Raw genomic sequence first — 20,803 nt, 5'->3', positions numbered from 1 at the left:
ATGGGCACCACGGAAGGAAAAGCAAGTAGTTCATACAACTAGCTTCAGCTACATACACCACACAGAAAGACAAGACACCTTCTAGGCTGCTTCTCATGCCTCAGCCCATCTTCACCACGAATAACATTTTCAAATGTTATTGAATGATGTTATATATGATTCATTTAGTAGCCAAACTAATTATTTAAACCCAATTCAGTATTCTCCAAGCTATGTTTCCATCTAGCATGTCACAGTGTTTTCTTAGGTGGATGTTTGTCAAAAAAGTGGTCGAGGCGAGCCTGGGTTTGGGAAGAAATCATCTTTCTTTCTCCCTTCTCTGCCAGTCTCTCTAGTGACAGAGACTTTTCTGCAGCTGGGGCAGAGAGATCTCAGAAGGGGGTACATGTACCCTGTTAACATATCCACTTGATGACAGGAAATATAAAATACTAATGTACTTATACAAAAATGGCTCTAGATGAAATTAAAATGTGCTATTCTATTAAAAATTAGATGTTAAATAAGTATTATATGAATTAATTATATTTCAATATTTTAAACAAAATTTGAGATATTACAAAATTTTTGTTACAAGCATATAATTAAAGTTGTTATTTATTCTTACAAAATGTTTTTACAATGCTATTCTCAGTAACAGGAAAATGTTTACTCTCATTGAAGTAGGTCAAGTAGCAGTTTCTGGAAAACATGTCAAGCATCACGGTAATATCAAGTCCTGTTTATCCTATTGAACTTTGTCCTATTGAACTGCTAAACATTTATCTAAACCTTAGTTCCTATTGTTTTCAAACTATCTATTAATTCTATTTTCACTTAAAACAATTGGACACTCTCACAAATGGAAGCAAACAAACTTTTTTAAAGTAGACTAAACTCATCTTTAATTATCAGAATGTCGAGTCCAGTCTGTTCCACCAAAAAAAGTGACATCCCTCCCACATTTTGTTCTGAACCATTAATGTGTACTGTGGCAATAAAATATTCCCAAGCAACCTGCTCTAAATATGGGGTCCTCCTGTGTTTTTTATGCAAAATTACACCTACAATTTTTAAAACGAGGCTATCTGTTATCATTAGCTATCACTAAGAACTTCGGTTTTGGGTTCAAATGAGATATACAGTGGAGAGAGGCCAAATGTTTTTATACACTACGTAGAACAGCTGGTACAATGGGGAGCCTCACAGTATACCTCAAATTATTCATAACCCAAAGGCCATATTTTAAATTAAATTATAGTATCGAATCACACCCCATTTACTGTCTGAGCCTGTGAATAGGAAAAACATGTAATGGTTCCCAGAACATCTTGTAGATCCAAAGAACATACCTTATTTTAAAGTTTTCACTAAAAAAAAAAGTATAAGAGAGCTTGAAGCATTAGGTAACTCTGTCCATTGTTAGGCATTAAAACTTGCAAAGCAAATAAAAGAACCAAGATTCTCTCTGTTTACCTTTAATTTGGGAAAACTGGCAAAGGGAACCCCACGAGGAAAAACCAAGTCTTATCAACATCCTCTTTAGAACGTGGAGCTCTCGCCTTTCCTCAGATAAAGAGAAACACATGCTTTTATCCTTTGTTTAAAATCTGAAAGTATCCTACAATAACCCCTACCAGCATGGAGTTTCACTGGAACTAACTCTAGTAAAAATTAATCTCGGCATGGACATAAGCCTTTGTTTGGAAGCTTCCAGAGAGCAGAGCTCCAATGGAGGCATTAGGAGTTTCCTGGGAGCTCTGTAGGGGTTTCAAGTGGTTGCATTTACGATCTGCATCTTTTTCTTGGGAAATACTGGTGACTGTACCTAGGCAACTAAGCAGAGGTTACCTCACTCTTTTCATGCTATCTTTCATCTCATAGCTGGGCAATGTGTTAAACTGGTTTTCTTGACTTTCCAGAACAATATCTAATTATCAAATAACACAACTCAGTGACATTTAGCAGTATGCAAATTCCAGACACAGCAATCATGAAAACTGTAAACACAGTCTTTTCCGTGGGCCTGGAAACGAAGCAGTCCACCGTGTTGGGACAAGGCCATGCACTGCATTTCACCAGACGCTGCATGGCAAAGCCGTCGTACATGATGTAGAAGACATACATGAAGGCAGCCTCAAAGATGACCCGGAAGAAGATGCTACTCGTGTAGGTCCACCACAGCGACCCTTCGATGCGGACCTTTTGGTTTTTGACCTCTTCTAGGTCCTTAAATTCACTCTTTATCTCTCCCTTGATGAACTTCCTTTTCTTCTCATGTCTTTGGTAAGCCACATGCATGGCCACCAAGAGAGCCGGTGTGGACACAAAGATCAGCTGAAGAGCCCAAAGTCGGATGTGAGAGATGGGGAAGTAGTGATCGTAGCACACATTTTTGCATCCAGGCTGGAGAGTGTTGCAGATGAAATCGGCTTGCTCATCTCCCCAAACTTCCTTTGCGGCCACGACAAGAATCATAATGCGAAAAATGAAGAGGACGGTGAGCCAGATCTTTCCAATACTGGTGGAGTATTTGTTGACACCCCCCAAAATACTCTGAAGTGTGCCCCAATCCATCTTCTCCTCTGGGAGGTGTGCACTGAAACAGACAAAATTGACACAGTCAAGGGTGACGAGTCAGGACAGAATCTGGGAGCTTTCCCTGAGTCTCATGTAAGTAAGCTCCCTCAAGTCTCTTCCTAAGCAAACACCAACTCTTATGCAACCACACCAAAAAAGATGAAAACAAAACCAAGAAGCAGTTTATACTATAAATAACTCTACTATTCAACAAGAAGACAACAAGCAACTGAATTAAAACATGGGGAAGGACTTGGATAGACATTTCGCTGAAGAAGACATATAAATGGCCAATAAACACATGAAAAAATGCTCAACATAATTACCATTAGGGAAACGCACATCAAAACCACAATAAGATACCAACTCAGTCACTAGAGAGGCTATTAAAAAAAAATAAAAGAAAAATAACTGCTGGTGAGGATGAGAAGTGGTGCTGTGGGAAACGGTGCCTCAAAAAGTTAAACATCGAACTACCATATGACCTGGCAATCCCAACTTCTAGGTATCTACCCCAAAGAATTGAAAACAAGGACTCAAACAGATATTTGTATACCAATGTCCACAGCAGCATTATGCACAATAGCCAAAATATGGAAGCAACCCAAATGTCCATCCACAGATGAATGGATAAACAGCATACAATGCAATATTTTTCAGCTGTAAAAAAGAACAAAGCTCTGATATAGGCTGCATGGATGAACCTTGAAGACATCATGTTGAGTGAAACGAGCCAGAAACAGAAGGACAAATACTGCATGATTCCACTTATATGAAATATCTTGTATAAGCAAATTTGCAGAGACAGAAAGTAGATTAAAGGTTACCAGGAGCCAGGGGAGTGGGGGATGGAGAGAATGGGGAGTTATTGCCTAAAGGGTACAGAGTTTCCGTTTGGTGTGAGTAAAAAGTTTTGGTAATGGTGGTGGTGGGAACACAATATTGCAAATGTAATTAATACCACTAAATTGAATACTTGAAAGCAGTTAAAATGGGAAATTTTGTGTTGTATATATGTTACCAAAATAAAAGAAAAAAAAGAGAGAGACGGAGAAGCAATTCATATAGCTCCACCTAATCCAGTATTGCGTTGTCTCCCTGTGGAGCAACTTTCCTTAAAATATCTCAGTCAATGTCCAATGACTCGGGAAGGAGCAGTACAATGGTCACTAATTGGAGGCATCCAAGTTAAAAATTTCACAATGGGCCTTCCTTCCTTTACTGTATGACAAGGAACAGGTTAGAAATGGTCTCTCCATGGAGAAAAGCCACTATCCACATGCAGACCCATAATAAACTCTGTTTGCTGGTGCTCCTGGCTTAGTCAGTACTCAGGGATAGCTGTTTTGAGAAGTGCTGCAACTGGGCACTTCTGTTGTGGGCTATGGTTTTGATTTAGAAGTGTTTTTAAAGACTCACATCATGAAAAAATGACAGAACATTCAACCCCAGTGGTTCCCCTGTTACTCGCCCAACAAAGTTGTTTATCACAGTTCTGTGGTAGAGAAGGAAAGCTTGCTTGCATAATGGGCTAGTTATTAAAACTGGACTGGAGAAATGCTTTCATTTGCTGTCTAAGCAGCCCTCAGAGCCCTTGGATTGATCTTCCATGAGCCGACAGCCTTCTTTTCATCCCAGGATGTGAACTGTCTGCGTTTAGTCATAGCTACACCCTAGCCTGTCACAACCAATCCCTCTTTTGGTCAAGATTCCACCCTCTTCACCCTGGTGGATGAAGCTGAGCTGGTAGTGAATCCTCCTTATTCTCTTAAAAGCATCATGCTCTCATCCTTGTGAGCAAGTTTGATCGTGTTTCCCAGTGACTCCCTCAGCAAGTTTGGAATGAATGTCTTTATCTCAGGCACTGTTGGGAGCACCAGTGATTTAAGGTCATCTTGGCCACAGGAGGCAGCAGGCACATGGAGAAGATTCAGGGACACGTAAGTTACAGAAGATAAGAATATAATCGTGAGGCATTTAGCCCTGTTCAGTTTGAAAAAGAGAAACATCGTTGGAATAAAAGCAGCGGTTAGTCTGGGTTCAGGACAGACCCTTTGAAATGCAGACCGCCTGGAAGCCCCAGAAGCGACTGGCTGTGGGGCTGAGCATTCCACACCAGGGGGAGTTCTCTAGAACCTCAGAACCACCCAAGCAACAAGACTCAGATTTTGTTTTTTTTTTTTAAAGCAATCTGATGGAATTAGAGATTCCAGTTCCTTTCATTGGAAATAGGACACTCACTGACATAAACTGTGCCCTGGTTTACATCAATGCATCTAGCCAAAAAATGTGGGTGGGGGGTGAGGGGTGGGGCTCATGCCTTTTCAGTATCAAACACTGATCCTACACTTTTGTGTCCACCAGTCTCATCACTATCAATTGAGAAAAATACAGTTGGAAATAAACCCTATATTGTTAAAAAAATTTTTTTTTGGTTGAGACACAACTACCTGTTTTAAAGGTCCTTTTAATAAAGTTAGAGGAGTAAATTAAAATTTGACCATGGAATGGGATGGAAGGAATCGACTGAGATGGACTAACCAGGCCGGATGAAATGGTTCTCAGCATGCACAACAGCCGTGGAGCTGCTCTCCTGATCTCCCGACCCTCAGCTTGGGTCCGAGGTGGGCTCCCAGCGGGCCCTCAGCATCCTGCAGTTGAGCCGCGTAGGGCTAGAGGGCGAGTGAGCAGCGGGGCTGTCATCAGGGAAGCGCGGGCGAATCACGGGGCTCCCAGGAGTTCTTCACCCAGCTCTTTCTCAGCCTTTACTTTTGTGGCGGCCGTCCTTGCTGAGTTGTCCCCACACGGTTCCCCCACCCGCCTCACAAGCGTCTGGAACTGTGCCTGACCTCAAACGGGTAAATGGGACAAGGCTGTTGCCAAATGCTACTGTCCCCACTCGTCTCGAGGCAGAGTCCAAAGGAAATGCCCATGGGTGTCCGGGTGTCACAGCCTGTTAGTAACACTGTTTAGGCTGATCCCCTTCCAGAGAAGGTAGCATCGAAGGGCAGCCGCAACATCCCTAAAGGACACCTCTGCTCTACTGCACACCACCTGTAAACTGTCCTAAAAGCTTTCTTTCTTTCCAGCTGGAAAACACAAGCAAACAAACGCTCTTCAGGGAAAAAAAGCAACCCCCACATGGACTCAGGTTTAGACCACTAAGTTCCAGTTCATCTGTGTCCCAACCCCCGCCGCAGAACTTTCTGTGCCGAGGAGAAGGCTGAGAAGGCCGGGTGCTCCCGCGCAGCCTTCCTGCTGATCGAACACAATCGACTTTTCTTTCCAAGCCAAGCCTGCAGAGAATTTCAACTTTCGGTGGCGGCAGATAAGCAAAGCAACCAAGCGGCCAAAGTGCGCTGCGAGCGTTTCCCCAAAGGAATACTATAGACAAATTGTACCATCGACTCCGGCCCGGCCCGCGGGAGGCGCGCGGGACCCCAAGATCGCCCCGGGGCGCGCGTTACCCGGTTCTCTCGCGCAGCGCGAAGCTGCAAGCCCCGTGCCAACACCCGGCTTCGAGTCTCCGAGCTCCACCGCAGGAGCTCCCTGACCAAAGTACGCACTCGCCACCTGCCCCGGCCGCACGCCGCCAGTAGCTACTCCCCGCGCAGGAAGCGCAAGGACCCTGGTGCGTTCCGGGTCCCGCCCCTCCGCGAGTGTCCTGGCTGAGCCCGGTCCCAGGTCCGCGCGGTCGCAGCCCCGGCGCTGCTACCCCGCCGCGGGTCCCTCCGAGGTCCCCAGACACCGGCCTCAGCGCCCCGAGCGGGTCCGCGGCCCGGCAAGCCTCACCTGCGGCGGAAACACCGGTCAGGCGGGTGTCCCGGAGTCCGGGCGCAGGGTCTGGGGTCCGAGCGGGGCTGAGCCGGAGTGGCCTGCGCCGCCGAGTCTCGGGCCTCCTCTGCGTTACCTCCCGCGCGCCGCGGGGCTCTGAGTGGGGAGAGCGGCGCCGCCGAGCGTCTTGGAGCTGCAGCCACCTGTGTCCTTCGGCGGCGCCTTTTAACCGCGCCCACACCCGCCTCCTGCCCACGCGGCTGCCAGGGCGCGTGGGGCGGCTCCCCCGCAAGGCCCGCCCCTGAGCGCGCGGGACCCGAGGGGGCGCGCGGGGCGGAGGGGCCTGGGAGGACTGCGTGGAGGAGGGGGCTGGAGGGACAGGCGGCGGCCTTGTTATTTCCACTCCGACTACTTCAAGAGTGCGATGGCATTTAAAGCTCTGCTTTTTCTTTTTCTTTTTCTTTCTTTCTTTCTTTTCCTTTTTTCTCTTTTTTTTACGTAAGATAACCTGGCGTCCCCAATGCTTTCAAGATTTACTTTGGGCCTCGAAGTTTCCAGTTCCCCCAGTAACCCCGAGAAGCTCTTGGCTACAGATCCGTGGGCACCCGGCCGTGTCCCATCGGGAACTTGGGCTGGGGGCGGATGAGGAGGGCCACCAGGGTGGCGAGGTCCTGAGGGGAGGTACTCTCTCCCCTCCAACCCCACAGGCAGACGCCTTCTTGAATCCCCAATTGGACTGGATCACTTTCAACAACGTGCCAAGGGCTGAGGTTGGGGACCTGGGGCGGGGGCGGGGGGGGCAGTGGTCTGCACTTTCGGGGCAGGCGCTTCCGTGCCCTGGACGTGGACTCGGCCACCCGGTCAGCTGGGAGCTGGGAGCTGGGAGCTTCTCCACCCAGGCCCTCCCACCACCACCTTACAAGGTTGGGAAATTGCAATGAAGTTACTCAATTTTGGGGAGGGGGGCAGATTACTCAGAAAGGAAAGAAATTACGAATGAAGTCATCCCCTCGGCATACTATACACAAGCCACGAGGTGGGCGCGGAGCAGTGGTGGGATTTCTGGACGGTGTAATCAGGCTACCTCAGTTCTTTCTCAGGGAGGCCTGATGATCTTGAATTTTGAGGTCTCACATACTTCACATTTGGTTGGGTATTTTGATATCTTCAGATACGAGTGTCAAAAATGGATACTCACAGAGCAAATGGACGAAACAGTAAGTTTGAAGAGCAGGGGGGACTATCGTGTCTAGTCTTGATGGACTTCCTGCTCGGGTGTCTTGTTCCCTGATTCCATGCCGAGAGGGGCCCGGCTGCGCTCTCTCACGCTTGGGTTTTAACTTCATAAACTTACGTTAAGTGAAGCTGATGATTCATGCTGACGAGACAGATCTAGGCTCAGAAGTAGGATTCCTGTGATTGCCACCATTTAGTGGGACTGTATTTTACTTTTCCTTGTAAAACTGATGGCCCATCGCCATCGGCCAATTTAGGCTTTCCTTCTCTGTGCCAACCTTAATTTTGTCCCGCGGTTATGGCCCCACCTTCCCAGCTCTAAGACTTAGCCCAAGAGGGAGTGTCTGCTCATGAATGGACGGCTCGAACAGCTGCCCAGAGCCCTGTATGGCCCATCGGAGAGGAGTTCTGAATCAGCTCGTTGGGAGGCAACCTGCGTGAGCGCACCTGAGAGTGGTGCAGAGGTCACCTGGAACTGCAGCGCGCCTCAGCTGGAGCTGGTCAGTGGGCTCAGACCATTGCTTCTTCAGGGCAGTGCTTTTTAGGAGTCCGCTGGAGTCCTCTTTGGGTAGGGAATGAAGGAACATTCTAGAACCATTGTAGGAGGTTGGGTAGATAAAGCTGGTTTGGAGATTGACAGTTAACTCACTTGCCCGTGATTGAACAATCTTATCTTAGATTTTTGTGCTTATGTCACTTCAGTAGGTAGCTGTTCAACTTCCTTTTCCTTGCTTCCCCTGACTTGGTTCTCTTGATGTGTGTAATTATTGTGGGCTATTGCCCAACTACTGTATATCACAGTCACTCCTTATTTTTAGGATTTATAGCTAGAACTCCTATAGTTTTTAAGTCTTAACTTACAGTTCGGCAGTTGATTTTATTGTTTTGTATAATTTCTATTGTTTTCCTGTATGTTGGTGTTTTCTTCCCAACCAGACTTGGAGTTCCTCTAGGGCAGTAAATCTTTGATATTTGTGGGGTGTTTGTGTGTGTGTGTATGTGTCCTTCAGAGTAGCAGAGAAGGTGAAGAAACAGGGGTAAGGTGGGAAAAGGGCTTTAAGTTTGAATACTTGAAGTTATTATCTCCAGGTGAATTTAGATATATATCCTATTAGCAGATCACACTACAAGTTACTATGTGTATAAATCCTGTAATTATTTTGTGGCTAGTACAATCACAAAGTTGCATTTTTGTGTGGTAAAAGCATTACTTCATTAAAGTAAATATCGAAAATTCACCATAATTTTGTCACCCTGTTTTCACAAGTCTTCACTTGAAAAAGCTGTTACCCCAAAACCTGGTCTCTACCCCTGAATTTCTGGCACCATACCGAGAACATGTTCAAGACATACTGCTTAATGGAACATCTTTGTCTAACCAACCTGTAGGGATTGAACCAAGATAGAGAATAATTTCTGATGGAACTTTGTGGAAAAAACTGACATCTCAGTAGGTCTTGAAGAAAGTGAATCCACACACAATGCGCAGGAACAGCAGGCACTGATCAGTACGTGCTGCTGATGAACTGAGGATGTTTTTACATATATGCTTACCAGCAAAAAGGTGAATCCAGGTGAGTACAAGTGAGCTAAACTTGTATGTAGATATTTGGGTGCTGCACACATCAGGTTATAGGGTGAAAATGCTAACGTTTGCAGCTACCTGGTACTTTAATTTATTTTATAAATAAACCCAAAAGAAAGAAGTTGCTGTTGTGCAAGAAATCAGCACAAGACAAAAAATATTTCTTAATGTGATTTCCAACCGCCTAATAGGGCAGTCCCTTGAACTCCCCCCAGGAAGGATACTCTGAATGTATATCACAAATTTCTGAGTTAAATTTCTGACTCATAAATGATGTAGGTGTTGGCAGAATGTGTCACAAGACTAGTAAGAGACTTCTGAGAGCGTGGCATCACTGTCCTACCACTTCACAGTTTTAGGGCAGGTTAGATCTATTGAATATGTCTCAGCTATTGGTTACACCTCCCCTTTCTTGAGTTTGTTGTTGAAATATTAATAGTAGTTATAACTGACAAAGGAAAAGAAAATTCATCTCTCCTCAAAATAGCAGTTGGAAACTGAAAATATAAGGACCTCCTGGAATCTCTGGATAATCAACAATGGCTTACATATGATAGTATAATTTTAAAACAGGAGCGGACGTACATTGGTCTTTTAAAACCTTTGTGGACACTTTTCCAGGGGGTCACCATTTCACTATAATTTCTCTCTGCATCCTTCACCCACAGTCTTCCTTGTTTTCTTAAAATTGTTAATGTCAAATCATTTAGGAGAAAAATCAGTTGTTACTTTTGAAAAATAAAAACGAAAATTCAGAATTTGATAATTTAGTGGTTCTCTTCACTTTCAATTTAAAGAGATCTCATAACAGTTCCAACATTTCCATTGGGACTGAAACTGTTAGAAGCCTCCCCCTTTTCCTCATTCCATTATATTCACAATAAAACATTTGGGGGGAAATTTGAATTGCTGAATATGTCTCAGGTGCAAAAGAAATAGATGCCCCTGGCTCTGCTACATTAGCATATGTTCTTACTTGCAAATACTTCAGTGTAGCTTTTTTTGTGTTTATTTAAGCAGACTGTGGAGCAATTGGAAAGATAATTCCACATGGATTTGTATCAAAAGCACAATTTGGGCAGAAATGAATCCAGAGCTATAACTCTTTAGGCAGACTGGTAGGGAAATTTTGCTTCCACTCAATATAAAAATTAAATTCTTAAGTTACAGTGGCTTGTCAAAATGTACATTTTACATTTACACAGCAGCAAAAGAGATTTCTGCATTCTAGCTTGTGTTACAGCCATATCATGTTATATATCATCTTGAAGAGTTTTTGGAACAAGTTAGGGTATAAGTAAATGCTCATATTGTGAGTTGCTTTAGTATAAAATGGTTATAGATGTAGGTTGTATTGAAAAAGTCATCATTCTAATTATTTATACTTTGATATTTGTTTCTTTTCCCTAGTGATAAATCCAGGTGAACTGTTAGATTATATTGTTGGCCTCTGCTCATTCCTTTAAACACAGGTACTCAAAGAGCTAACTAGTGTCACTAGTGGTGACCATTTTAACCCAGAAACAAACAAACTCTGCTTGTAACTGGATAGGACCGTAGGATACCAAGCACAACAACTTTGTTTTGCTGCTTTTTGTTTTTGATGAATTTGGAGTGAACTGGCTGGTAATGAGAAAAGAGAGATTTGGTTCCCACTTAGTTCTGGAAATAAAGGTCCATGTACCATTTTATTTCCTTTCTTTTTCTTTCTTTCTCCCCCTCCCCCCTCCAAGACGTTTGCCTTGCCTCAGAATGGATGGAGGTTTGATTGGAGACTAAACAATGATTCCCTGGAAAACGGATTATACTGTATTTAACAGACTATAGAAGTTGTTCATGCAATACTAGTTTAGAAGGTCCTGAACTAAAATTTGTCACTTTCTGAAAACTTTCTGATTGCGCAGTCAGTTTTGCTCTTAAGGTCTCGATAAGGTGTCATTCTACACCTTGTAAGGCACCTTTTTGGGGACCGATGTGAGTCTTTGATGTTACAATTTGTAACCAGCCTTGTTCATTAGCTATTCCTCCAGACCTCCTCCTTAAACTGTTTCAGAACCGTTGCTACTTTGGGGAAGAAGCACATATTCCTGTGAGGAGTTCTCTGATTTAATCTCGCTTAAAAAAAAAAAAAAAAAATGTGCCAGGAAAAAAAGATTCTTGCAATACCCAGAGGGCACAGTAGATGGCACTGGGAAGACTTGACAGGAACTTTTTCTGTATTATGTACAGACTTGGAAGATACTTGGGTGGAAAAACGGATATTGTTTTCTTCTAGTCTAGTGTTGCTGCTCCCAGCCTTATAAGTGGACTGGGAAATGTCTGTCTGCCATCCATCCGTCTTTCCTTCCTCCCTTCCTTCCTTCCATTTAAAAATGAAATAATGAAATGACAGAATAGAATAGAAAAATATTAGAGTGCATTGTGTATGTTTTTTCCTACTCATGTATGTCCCAGATCCAATGTAAAATGTATTTCTTGCTATATGTCTCTGTGACAAAAATGTTGGAAATCCACTGTTTTATTCCATTTCCAAGGTAACAAAAAATGTCACCTAAGTCACAGATTCCTGGAGTGGGATTTAACTGTGGCCTCACACGACATGACCTTGTTACTAGGAGGAGAGACATCCAGGCCTGAAGAGCAGCCTCCAATGTCTCTCGGGCTGTTGTAAGCTCACAGCCTCCGGAGCCCAGAAAGTCCAAGCTGATGAGATTTATTTGTGGAAGGGCTGCTTAGGAACCTTATTTCGGGTTGGAAAATGGATTCCCACTGTTATATTTCTTTTTCCCACACTCCCATTTCTCATCTGAGTATGCTGTGTGTATACTCTCCTTTGCAATCTGAGTATGTTTGGTTCGTGGGGTTGATGAGAAGAAATAGCAAAATTTGGTTAGATCTTTAACTAACAATAAAATTATTTATATAAAAAGGGATATAAATAATGCTTTCATGTCTAGTATGATCACAAGTCATGGATCAGTCATGTTAATGGATCAATAGGTCATGTATTTAAAGAATCAGAAGGGAGACTGTCAGTGTCAAAAGTATGCATTGGATGACTGTTCTTTGGAAAAAAGGAGGCAATAAACACAAGCCTTTACCACTTTTTATTGGTTTTGAAATGAATCAGTTATGGTGGAGAATTGAGCATACTGGGCTATTCTCTTTAGCAGTAACTCCTGTTTAGGAAGCTTGCCCTGGGTGGAGATGGTATTGGTTAACCTAGAGGACCTTGTCATCAACATTTCAGTCACCATCTGACGGGAAACATTCATCTGCTCTTTAGGCTACATGATGTTGCATACTAGGTCCTCTTCAGTTATAGGCTTTGGAAAGACACAGCTCCAGCTTACAATTTACCAAAGGGAAAAACAGACTGTTACACATGGAACATAACTGAATGACTGATGTAGATTTTGTAGTGGACACACAATAACATGTAAACATAAATTAGAGAGTACGTGGCTACAATCCAATGTGAAGAACACTGTGTTAATCATTTATCCACAACTTAATTTCCTGAACTGGGCCAAATGCTTTAGGTTTCTTTTATCATATAATCCCATGAGGAAAGTATTTTTATTTCTGTTCTACAGAAGTGGAAACCAAGTCTTAAGGATTAAGATACTTTAAAAAACACAAGAAGTTAACTACTTTCATTAATTTGTGTCTTTTGAGAGTTTCTTTACTTATCTATCTCTCAATATATAAAGCTATTGCTGAAATCAGGAAAATGATGGCAACCTATAAGGAGAAAAATCCTTAGCTTAACCGTTTCCCTGCTAATCATGACATGTAACCAGCTCAGAGCGGAATATAATTATATCTAATTTGAATCCTGCTATTCTACTTTATTAGCAACACTAAATATATTACATATGTTGATATAGATTACTTTTATCCCCCCTTTTATGCAAAAGGTAGAATATTATATACCTTGTTCTACCCTATTCTGGTTTGCTAGAGCTGCCATTATACAAAATACCAGAAATGGACTGGCTTTTATAAAGGGGATTTATTATGTTACAAATTTATAGTTCTAAGGCCATGAAAGTGTCCAAATTAAGGCATCAACAAGAGGATACCTTCACTGAAGAAAGACTGATGGCATCCAGAACACCTCTGACAGCTGGGAAGGCACATGGCTGGCATCTGCTGGTCCTTAGCTCCCATGTTTTGGTCTCAAAATGGCTTTCTCTAGAATGTCTCTGGGCTTCTGTCTCTCTTAGCTTCTCTCTCTCAGCTCCTGTGCATTCTTGCTTGTTCTTCCAGGTTGTTTCTCTCTAAGCATCTGGGGATCCTCTCTTAGCTTCTCTCAGCATCACTGAGCTCCTTGTTTCTGTGAGCTCTCTTAAAGGACTCCAGTGATCTAATTAAGACCCACGCACAGTTGGGCAAGTCACATCTCCATGGAAACACTCAATCAAAATGTTCCACCCAACAAGATTGGATTAAAAGATCATGGCTCTTCAAACTGGCACATACCCTTTGGTTTTTTTCACTTAATATATCATGGGAATCTTTTTATATCAATAAATAAAGAGTTTCCTTATTCTTTCACACATCTTCATAGTATCCCTTTAGGTGATTATGCAATATTTTAGTTAGACACAATTTATTAATGGACATTTGGATTGTTTCCTTTTTTTTTTTTGGTATCACAAATAAAAAATAAGGGTTCTGCGTACAATTAGGATATACAGTGCAAAATACCATTGTTCTTGATAAAATCTGATAAAGTGAAAATCATACATTTCTATAATGATTATAAAGGAACAACAGAGTAAATGTTGATGAACTGAATTGTAGAGAGTGAAGGTGAGCAGAGAGACATGGCTGCTTCTGTATTGGGGGTAAAGTACCTGGTTTGTGTGGGGGAAGGTAGAGAAGCAGGCTTCCTGTAGATAAAGAGATTTTGTAGAGTTGAGGAGAACTCAGCAAGATTTTAATAACAGTGTTGGCTGCTGGGTGGATTAGAATTTGGAAGAGCCCCAACTGCAAAACTAAATTTTTCAGCTCCATCGTTGCCTCTTCCTTCCATTTTACTGCAAAAAGTGGCAGTGGAGGCAAGGCTGGAAAACAGAATTTTACAGTCTCACAGTTCTTGAATTTTGGGGCCATGTTGGAATTGAATTCAAAGTGAGCCAAAACTGTATGAATCTGTGTCTCAACTTCCTTCTAGCTCAAATACTGACAAGATCAAAGAGATAAGTGTTTCACAGTGGAGGTGTAAGAGGCTGGGATTGGGCTGAGGGGCAAAATGAAATGTCCTTGGTACTATTAAGGGCCCATAGGTGTGGCTGTTTAGTTAACACTGCAGCCCAGCCCCAGCTCAATTTCATTTTTTGATGAAAACTGAAAGATTGGATCCTTATTCAAGCCACGTGGCAGAGAAAAGGGCTAGTACTTACTGGAAAAAACAAAAAAACAAACAAAAAAACTGTTCTTTTATATGCAATGTCCAACATTCATTAAACAATTACAAGGCATGAATAAACATGAGTTTTTCATAATCAGGAGGAAAAAAGCAGTCAATGGAAGTACACCCACAGGTAGGTTGAAAGTAAAAGGGTGGAAAAACTTATAATGCAACACATATAAGAAAGCTAGAGTACCTATACCATACAAAGTATACTTTAAAGCAATGAGATCACCAGAATTAAAGAGGGACATTTCAAATGATAAAGGGTCATTTCATCAAGAAGACATCAATCCTAAATATGTATGCACTAAATAATAGAGTATCAAATTTCATGTAGTAAAAATTGATAGCACTAAAGGAGGAGTGACAGATACACATTCATAGAGATTTTAGCTCTCCTGAATGACTGGTAGAGCATGTACATGAAATTGGTAAGGTTAAATTTATTCCTAGATAATTGGTTCTTTTATTTACAACAGCAACTAAATGAATCTGTTATCTAGGAATAAATTTAACCAAGGATATAAAGGACTTGTACATGGAAAACAACAAAACACTGCTGAAAGAAATTAAAGAAGCCCTAAATTAACCAAATGACATTCCATGTTCATGGATTGGAAGACTAAATCTAGTTAAAACGTCAATTCTACCCAAAGAGATTTAGAGATTCAATGTGATCCCAGTAAGTATTCCAATGGTGTTCTTTGCAGAATGTTTTCCCATCACCAAATTCATATGGAAGGGTAAGGGGTCCTGAATAACCAAAATCATCTTGATAAAGAACAACAAAGTTGGAGGACTCATACTTCCTGATCTCAAAACTTATTATGAAGCTACAGTGAGCAAAACAGTGTGGTACTGGCATAAGGACAGACATATAAACCAATGGAATAGAATTGAGAGTTCAGAAATAAACCCTCACTTTTATGGCCAATTGAATTTTGACAAGGTTTCCAAGTCCACTCAAAGGAGAAAGAATAGTCTTCAACAAATGGTGTTGGGAAAATTGGACAACCACATGCAAAAGAATGAAAGTGGACCCCTACTTCACAACATTTACAAAAATTAACTCACAATGGGTCAAAGATGTAAATATAAGAACTGATACTACAAAACTCCTAGAAGAAAACATGGGGGAACATCTTAAGGAACTTGTATTAGGCAATGGGTTCTTAGACTTTGCAACAAAAGAAAAAAATAAATAGGGCTCCATCAAAATTAAAAAAACTTTTGTGCATCAAAGGACATATCAAGAAAGTAAACAGGCAACCTACAGAATGGGAGAGAATACTTGTAAATCATATATCTGGTAAGAGTTTAATATCCAGAATATGTAAAGAACTGCTACAACCCAACAACCGAAAGATAAACAATCCAATTAAAAAATGAGCAAAGGATGTGAATAGACAGTTCTTCAAAGAAGATATGCAAATGGCCAACAAGCTCATGAAAAGATGCTCAATCTCATTAACTATCACGGAAATGCAAATCAAAACCACAATGAGATGCCGCTTCACACCCACTGGAATAGCTATTACTAAAAAACAACAGAAAATAATGAGGTTTGGCAAGGATGTGGTGAAATTGGAACCCTCATGCATGCTCCTGGGAATGTAAAATGGTGCTGCTGCTGTGAAAAATGGTTTGGCAGTTCTTCAAAAGTTAAACATAGAATTACCATTTAACCTGGCAATTCCACTTCTGGGTATATAACCCAAGGAATTGAAAGCAAGGACTCAAAACATACTTGTACACCAATGTTCATGGCAGTGTTATTCACAATAGCCCAATGGTAGAAACAACCCAAGTTGTTGAATGATAAACATATTGCAGTATATACATACAATGAAATATTATTTGGCCATAAAAAGAGATGAAGTGCTGATATATGCTACAACATGGATGACACTTGAAGACATTAAGCTGAGTGAAATAAGCCAGACACGAAAGGACAAATGTTCTATGATTTCACCTATATGAAATATCTAGGCTATGCAAATCATGAAGACAGAAAGTAGATTAGAGTTTACCATGGGGCTGGGGGGAGGGGTGAATGGGGAATTTTTGCTTAATGGGTACAGAATTTCTGTTTGTTGTGATGAAAAAGTTTTGGCAATGGATGGTGGTGATGGTAGCACACTATTGTGAATATAATCAATGCTGCTGAATTTTATGCTTTAAAATATCACAGTGCAAATACTAACTAAATTCTTCTGGGTTTTTCTTTGATAATTGATACATAAGTTGTCTCCCTTTTTTTTTTTTTTTTTTGCTATTCTAAATAATTTGCATAAAGCATCCTGTATGTGTATCTTTGTGTACTTGAGAATTTCTGTATGATGGATTCCTAGATGTGGAATTACTGGATCAAACGGGATACGCATTTATGATTTTGATAAATACTGTAGGATGAATTGCTGATGACTGATTACCAGACAAGTGACAGTTAGGTGGCATTTGTTCTTGGACGAGGAAAGAGGCCTTTGGGATCCTTCATGTCAAACCATGCACGTGACTTTCAGTTTCACCTTTGTCCCCCTTCCTCCCATCAGGTCTGTGCACCAGAGTGTCGTGTTTGAGAGCAGAAAATGACACAGCATCTCAAGAGATGACTTTGAGAAGAACTGAGGCTTGGGGTCAATTTCCCCAGTGGGACAGTGTTCTAGTTTGCTAATGCTGCTGGAATGCAAAACACCAGAGATGGACTGGCTTTTATAAAAGGGGGTTTATTTGGTTACACAGTTACAGTCTTAAGGCTCTAAAGTGTCCAAGGTAACACATCAGCAATTGGGTACCTTCACTGGAGGATGGCCAGGAAAACCTCTGTTAACTAGGAAGGCACACAGCTGGCATCTGCTCCAAAGTTCTAGTTTCAAAATGGCTTTCTCTCTAGGCTGCAGTTCCTCAAAAATGTCACTCTTAGTTGTACTTGGGGTATTTGTCCTCTCTTAGCTTCTCCGGAGCAAGAGTCTGCTTTCAACGGCCATCTTCAAACTGTCTCTCATCTGCAGCTCCTGTGCTTTCTTCAAAGTGTCCCTCTTGGCTGTAGCTCCTCTTTAAAACATCACTCACGGCTGCACTGAGGTCCCTCTGCCCATCAGCTCATTGATATGGCTCCACTGATCAAGGCCCACCCAGTGGGCGGGCCAGTACTCCATGGAAATTATCCAGAGTCATCACCCACAGGTGGGTGGGGCACATCTCCACAGAAACACTCAAAGAATTACAATCTAATCAACACTGATAAAGTCTGCCCACATAAGATTACATCAAAGATAATGGCATTTGGGGAACACAATGTATTCGAACTGGCACAGACAGGGTGGAAGGAGTATAGGAGCCAGCGACACCTGGATTTGACTCTTTGCTCTCTCCCTTATTAACCATGTGGCAGAATACTTCAACCTTCTGAGCCCATGTCCTCATCTGTAAAATGAGAGTTAACACACTTACCAAGGAGAGTATGTGTAATGCCTAGTAGACACTTGAGAAATTATAGTCTCTAGTTTAAGAAGATTCAGTTTGCATAAAGGAGGAAGTAAGAGTTGGAAGGAGGAAGGCTGGCGCCCTTCCTCTGCAGGGAAGGTGTGGTCCAAAGGCTGCCTTAATTGGAGGGACCTCACTTGCCCAGGTCTCGGCTCCATCAGCCTTGCCTTGAGCACCTCCAGGGCTCATTGTGAACCTGAGCACTAGGCCCCTGGGACACAGAGGAAAGTAGGACGCTCAGTTCTCACCTTGTGACGGACTTGGCTTCTGACCTTCGGTCTGTATCAGAGAAGATAAGGAAGAACATTTTGAATGAAAGGAGAAAGAAGATAGCCACGGACAAACAAAGCAAAGAAGCTGGCAGAAAAAGAAGTGATGTCTGTAGCACCAAAGGAAGCAGAAATGGATAAGCTAAGTAGGATAAAGATGGAAAGTGGATCCTTAGAAGAATTTATCAGAGGTCTTTCATGTGGTTTCATTTGTGTGGAGTGATGGGGCCCGACTGTGGGGTGTTTGAGAGAAGGACTTCTTTGGAGCCTGGTGATTATAAGGCTTGGGTCATCAAAGAATCGTAGATAGCTATCGAGGGCAGTCATTGCTAGGAGTGGTCGGGCAATGGCAGGCCATGCATTGAAGTGGGCTGTTATTGACTGAGTCCCCCACCCCCACCCCAATCTCCTCTTCCTGATATTGGGCAAGTTGCTGAAAGGACAAACTCCTGTTTTCCAGTATAGAGATATTTCAGGGACATTTATATTTTTATTATCATTATATGTTTGAAATACAGCCATTAGAGATGGGAAAGAGGAATACATTTTAAAAAGATGAATAAAGGAATACAAGGCAGAATTTTACTGCTTCCATCAAAGCTTGTTGTAAGACTGAAAATAGAATAGCTAGAATGCAAACTTTAAGATAAGCTTTAAAGATCCAAAACTGAACAACGTTAGATGAAATTTTAGGTGCTGGTTTAGAATTAATTTCATAAAAGTAATTTTCAGAATAAATACATGGGGGCCATTTTTTAGTTGTAGTGTCTGAAATTGTTTTAGTTGTAATTTTTTGAAGCACTTAGAGCCCCTCAAAACTAAAACAAAAACAAAAAACCCCAGAATACCCAAACCACTTTTCTTTAAGCCAGAGATCTGGGTGGCTGTGCTTTCACATTGGGAATTGTTTGTTAAAATGTTGGTATAAAAACTTACTTGAGTTTAAGAAAGGTGAGATTGACCTGGTCAAACAATCCTCTGTGAACACTTTTAATTTTCCTATGCTTTGGGGGGAAAAAAATGTGTACTTAAAATAGCCAGTTGACAGGATCAAGCATTTGATCAAAGAAACTGACCTTTAGGAGCCGCTTGAAATGACACAAGTGTTGTCAGTGTTCCTGAAGACTGTCTGTGTGAGAAACGCCCCAGGAACTTGTTTAAAATGCAGACTCTCAAGCTCCAGCCCAGGCTGACTGAAGTAGACTCTGTGGACGTGGCCCCAGAACATTATAAATGACTTCACCAGGTGATTCTTGGCACAACGGAATTTAACAAGTTTTCCTGCTCCTTGGGAACCTGGAAGTCGGCTGGCTGGATACAGATCAACTGGTGCATTGAAGATACAGCTTCCTGAGCTTTGGGACCAGAAATTCTGATCTAGTTGGTTTGAGAAACTCCTAGGGGGTCGTCTACATTAATTTGGCCCCGATGACCCAGTAACTGGACATGGCAGTATTTTGACAGATGTACCTTGGGGGAAACATTAGACCTGGACACCGTTAATATTGGCACTAGCTGGGGGGTGTCTGACTTCTCTTGTAGATGGAATTGTGGTGTATGAGGAGTGTTCACAATCTAACTTTTCAAATCTCAAGCATCTGGTAAGTAGGGCAGAGGCTCTGACTTTGACTCAAAATATGCATTTTTGGCCAAGAGCGTCTCTCTGCTATTAGTCCTTATCCAGTTATCGGTTCCCGACAAATGTGGACATACCCCTTCTGTGAGATGTTTCACAGGTTTCTCCTGGGGCTGATGCTCAACAGAACCAATCCATTCCACTCTCAATATATGTTTTCCCTTTTCTGAACGTTAGAAAGTTGGTTACCAGGCAGTAGAGACTGGCTTCACGTTGTTTTAATTAGTTTTGAATAGGAAACTAATCTCTGAGTTAAGAGATGAAGAAGAGTATCATGATATATATAAAAATAATTACTTATGGCTTAGTGCTAACTATAATTTAAAATCACACATTAACCTTGAATCCATAAATTAAAAATCATATTAGCAAAAGCCTAGGATAAATTACTTTAGTGTCTATCTAATAAATCATACCTAGAAATAATTTAGGTTAACAAGTACCTTCAAGTAACTGAGGCTGAGAAAGGATGGAGTCTCTGCTGATCTCTGTAGTATTATCTTTAAGAAGATTCTGGGGGGTAATTTCACAATTACTTTCCTTCCTCATCTTGGTGAATGTGCCCACTGTGGCCTGACATCTGAATGGCCTCAAGGCATGCTGTTTCTTCACCAACGTTTTTCCCTTTTAAATGACCTGAAAAGACTTTGGCTGGCACTCTCTGGTTTTCAATCAGCATTCACCTAAGTGCTCCTGGGGGTGGGGAAACCATGGCAACGGCCCTGCTGGCCACAGTGGGAAAGTCGTTCCCAGGCCTCAGTCCCCACAGGACGGGAGGCTGAGGAGCCCCCTCCCCTCCCAGCACGTCTCCCACAGAGCAGGGAGACGACGGCTTC

At 42.1% G+C, this 20,803-nt stretch overlaps 1 protein-coding gene across 3 annotated transcripts; it reads right to left on the bottom strand.

Moving 5' to 3' along the window:
• Window positions 1-597: 597 nt before the first annotated feature.
• On the bottom strand, window positions 598-20,449 carry GJB2 (gap junction protein beta 2). 3 transcript variants are annotated; one of them, XM_037800161.1, is made up of 2 exons: window positions 20,411-20,449; window positions 598-2,578 (listed from the first exon to the last, which is right to left on the bottom strand). In XM_037800161.1, exon 2 carries the CDS (start codon window positions 2,554-2,556, stop codon window positions 1,876-1,878), a length of 681 nt encoding a protein of 226 aa, XP_037656089.1. In that variant the 5' UTR covers window positions 2,557-2,578; window positions 20,411-20,449; the 3' UTR covers window positions 598-1,875. The 3 variants fall into 3 exon arrangements, with proteins under 3 accessions (XP_037656089.1, XP_037656088.1, XP_037656091.1); XM_037800160.1 differs by lacking the exon at window positions 20,411-20,449 and adding an exon at window positions 6,352-6,517; XM_037800163.1 differs by lacking the exon at window positions 20,411-20,449 and adding an exon at window positions 5,961-6,022.
• Window positions 20,450-20,803: the final 354 nt, after the last annotated feature.

Source organism: Choloepus didactylus, chromosome 12 (assembly GCF_015220235.1).
Source record: "Choloepus didactylus isolate mChoDid1 chromosome 12, mChoDid1.pri, whole genome shotgun sequence".
NCBI lineage: Eukaryota > Metazoa > Chordata > Mammalia > Pilosa > Megalonychidae > Choloepus > Choloepus didactylus.
This window is presented reverse-complemented; position numbering and strand designations above follow the sequence as displayed.

What these genes read in the sequence shown, in the direction of transcription:
- GJB2 (XM_037800161.1), bottom strand. Translation starts at nt 2,556, where the DNA reads ATGGATTGGGGCACACTTCAGAGTATTTTGGGGGGTGTCAACAAATAC.